Here is a 4,294-nt window from a genome sequence, read left to right on the forward strand (position 1 = left end):
TCCTTGTAAATAGTCTATCTTACTTTTGAGCATTTGCATTGCAACTCATCGTGTGAGATAATCATAGTAATTGAGTTTTGATTTGTACGTTTTAGCATTTTCTTGTGCTAGAGTTGAATTTGGACTAAGTTAAGTAGTTTTGCGGAGCAACCTTTTAATCTTAGGCTCTTTTTGAAGCTTTGACATGAAAATTCTCGATCAAGCTAGCTTTCCCTTAGATAAAATTTGTTATTTTTATGAATCATGTAGGTTATGAAATGCTACTTTCTTGATCACCATATTTGTATTTGCTTAGGCTTAGTCAATTCTTGTGTTAAGACTAGTTTGATGAATACATTGTTCTAGGACTTCTTGGTTCAAGACAGTGAATTGGGAAACTTTGCGATATGTTTTCAATCTTTGTTAAATGTTTAGCTCATCATAGAACCTTAGGGGAACATGTGTTCCTTGTTTCGCAAAGGCACTACTTAACTTGATCTTGTGACCATCTTGATATCTTGTGTAAATTGAATATCATGAAAAATCAAGTCTCTTGTGTTAAAATGTGATCCAATAAGGTTGTCTTGAAGCCTCAAGGTGTTTGTCGTACCCAGTCGCGCGACACTTTTCTTGGATAAATTAAAAAAGAGAGAAATGTGCCTAAATGTTAATTCTTTTTAACCACTTGATCAATCTAAGTCTTGGTTTCATATGTGAGCGTTTGCAAAGCCCTATATCCTGAACTCTTGTTTGCCTAGTTTAAGGTTGAAATTGGCTAGTTCTTCATACTTGTATTGCCTCAGCACGAGTGGATGCTTATATGGTGGTCACCGAGGGGGAGGCCCTTTAAGGAGTGCCCAGAACGAGGGCACAAGTTCCTGTAAATAATAAATGGAAAGTGACCATCATTGGTCTATAGTTGATGTTACAGAGGGTTAAAAATACATCCCTCGAACGGTTCCATCGGTCTTCGTGTTTCAGCTTTAGTAGGCGCAGGGCGCCCACCAGCCAGCTTCTGAGTGCTCTCTCATGCCCGTTTGATCAGAGTAGGTCTGACACGGTCTGATGTAACAGGGCGATAAGCCTCAAGCCCATCAAAGATATCTTCAAGCCGTCTTTCTTCATGGGCCCCACGAGGGGACATGCGATGGGACCTGCCGTATTAATTATGCCCATGTCTTCCTGCAGGCGGCGGCAGGGACTAAGGTATTCAAAATAGCAGGCGTGGGGGAGAGTGGTTGGATGTGATCGTCCACGCTCCCCATTAAATGCAGCATGGGGCCTCCCACCGACTGACACCTCATCGTGGAGTCCCTGCAAGGTCCACCGGCATGGGGCTTGCCGGGTGCTCGGGGCTCTCTGGGTGCTCGGGGACCAACTGTTCCTGACCCTGAGCACCCACTCCTGGACCGTGCTTCCCTCGGGTCCTCGGGGAGGTGGTCCCCGACGGAAGGCGCCATGTGGTACCACGCTATCCTGGCCTCGGGACTCGGGAACCCCCGGATCCCATATCACCGACATGTGCCTTGGTTTATCTTGTGTGATGAGTGATTGATATTTGTATAGCTTTTGTTGATTAGCATATGCATGGTTATATACTACAATATTGATTTTGTCTAACCAAAGTTGAAAAGAATTGGAGTTTGTATCGTTGTCTCAGTGCAGGAAGCTTACACTCACCGGATAGTCTGGTGTGAGGGTTTTTGACCTCACCGGATAGTCCGGTGTGTGGTAGATGTGAACACCAGAGCTTTTCAGCGCAGAGACAGAGAAACATTCATTCACCGAAAGGTTTGGTGTCGGTGAGAGTGAGCACCAAACTTATTTTTCTAGAGAAGGGTGCAAATGTGAAAGTCTGGTGCGGTAGCTTCACCGGACGGTCCGGTGTGCACAGGTGATCACCAGAGACTTTACCGGGTAAAGATTTTTAGAGAGGTTGAAAAACTAAGTTCCAACGACAATGTACTCACCGGATGATCTGATAATAGGTGTGTGAACACCGGAGAGTACTACCGGAGCCTTTCAGTTCTGAGGCAAATGTTGAAGTGTTCACCGGATTGTCCGGTGTTGGGATTTTATGATCACCAGACTAATTTTTTCATAAAGGAATACAAACCGGGTTCCAGTGGAGTTGTAGTCACCGGATGGTCCGGTGTTGCACTAGCATGTAATGATGTTATATGGTTCTGGAGATGCATATTTACTGGTCTTATGGTGTGCAGGTGATGGATGCAACTTGGCTGTCGAGGGCGGATGATCAGGGCTAAGTGGGGTACTTGGTGCAAGATGATCAAGGAGGTCGGGTGGAGTCAAGAATGATCCTAGCGGTACACGTGGAGGTCAAGCAAGGCAAGAGATGAAGGTTGATGAAGGCGACGAGTTTTGTTGTTGATTTTTGTTTTTCTTTTTAGCTGAAATTTCAACACCTTGGGAAGTTATTTTCCTTGATGCCAGAGGCATAGAATTCACATACACATGCATATATGATGGAATCTTAAATTCTCTTACCTCTAGATCATCATCTTGAAGAGTTTACTTGCCTGTTGATCTCGTCTCTGTTTCATTCATCTTCAGAGTTGTGAGCTTTTGGGCACAAAAACAAATAAAATTGTTTTGAATTGAATCTATGGTTCATATTCCATCCGTAGAGTTATATTATTTTGAAACTTTTCATCTTGCTTTATTTCTCTGAGTAGTTTGCTTTCACTCAAACTTTGAGATACGTTAGGGGATTAAAATAAGAGAAGATCATTTATTTTATAAGAAATTATTGAGACGTCTATTCACCTCTTCTAGTCGTCACTTTCAGTCCTACGCTAACTAATCTAATTGGATCTCTAATCTTATCTCTAACGTAGGACTACAGTAACCCAATGTAGCTACAGTACACTATTACTGTTTACATGCATAAACAGTAGTTTCAGCACATAACATAATGATTCGTGACAGTATGACATCAGTTTTCTAAACCAGTTAACTCATCCAAATAAAAATGAGTACATGAGCGATAAAGAACAAACAAGTAGTAAAATGCAGGAGAATAGGAGGGAGTGCAATTGTGATGATGACCCTAGTTAGAACAGTTTACAGATAAAGAACGCTTCTAAACACAAAGAAACTTAAATACAGTTAAAAATTCATATACACACTTAATCAAACATAAAAAGATGAGATACCTTACAAGATCAAAATTAGATTAACTTAAAATAGTATGCAGAAGCTTAAGAAACAAGGACAAGAACTTAAACCACAGATTTATCATACATTAAAAGTCCCCATAAAATCTCGTGCCACCACTCCTCGTGCCCTTGTCGCTCCTCCTGCCTAGTCGGCTCCTCCTCACGTCGGCGGCGCCGGCAGTGGATTTGCCGATGCTGATGCCGTTGCCCTCGTCGAACATGAGCGGCGCCTCGGAGTCCCTCTGCTCGTCGTCGAGGAAGTCGTCGTGCGTGCGCACGTTGACGCACGAGCACCGCTCCAGGGACGCGAAGAACACCGCTGCGATGCCGCCGCCGACCCACCCGGCCACGCGGTCCAGCGGCCACCCGCAGCCGCCGCGCCGGGACGATGGCGGGCGGCGGCGTGTGCGCGGTTCGATGCCGGAGCGGCCGCAGAAGGGGACGCCCCACCTCGGGGACGCAACGGAGTCCGACGTGAGGGTTGACATCCGCTGGCTAACTAAGGTGAACGCTGCGATGGCGATGGCAATGGCGTGAAGTGAGAGGAAGAAAAGCGAACTGACTCGCCACCTTTAGGCTGTGTTGTCTGAAAAAAGGCAGTGTTGTTCAAAAGAAAAAGGAGAAGAGGCGCACGAAGGTTCTTGGCGGCAATGGTGCTGTTTCCTATTTTGCCCCTGGCGAAGCTTTGTTAATTAGTCTGATGGTGTCATGTCTTGAACCATACTTCTTTTGATAACTTCCAGCTATATGGTATTGTTGTATGGCACGGTTCATCACTGTACTTTGCTACTCTACTTTATCATTTTCTTCTCTCTGGTTTACAATACGGAACGACTAATTTTCAATCGTCTGAATTTCTTCTTCTATGCGGTGTTTCGACGGTGACTAGAAGTTTTCTAGTTTCGAGTTACCTTGATAGGAGGTCGGTAGGTGCGGTGAGAAGGACGAGGACACGGTGGGAGACGGGAGCAGATCTAGAAGTAGGAGGTGGAGTTTGGAAGAGCCATTACAGTTGGGCGTGCAATATTACGTAGTTCTTCTCGTGGTTAGAGGTATATAGAATAAGTTTTACGTACAAACCAAAATCGGATGGTTGTGTATTAAGTATTATCGTAAGAGATTGCAAATCAGATAAA

The 4,294-nt window shown here is 44.5% G+C and overlaps 1 protein-coding gene across 1 annotated transcript; it reads right to left on the bottom strand.

Annotated features, from left to right (window-relative positions):
* Positions 1-3,115: 3,115 nt before the first annotated feature.
* Positions 3,116-3,827, bottom strand: LOC133911195 (uncharacterized). The gene has a single exon (XM_062353402.1). It carries the CDS (start codon positions 3,644-3,646, stop codon positions 3,245-3,247), a length of 402 nt encoding a protein of 133 aa, XP_062209386.1. The 5' UTR covers positions 3,647-3,827; the 3' UTR covers positions 3,116-3,244.
* Positions 3,828-4,294: the final 467 nt, after the last annotated feature.

This window comes from Phragmites australis, chromosome 3 (genome assembly GCF_958298935.1).
Source record: "Phragmites australis chromosome 3, lpPhrAust1.1, whole genome shotgun sequence".
Taxonomy (NCBI): Eukaryota; Viridiplantae; Streptophyta; class Magnoliopsida; order Poales; family Poaceae; genus Phragmites; species Phragmites australis.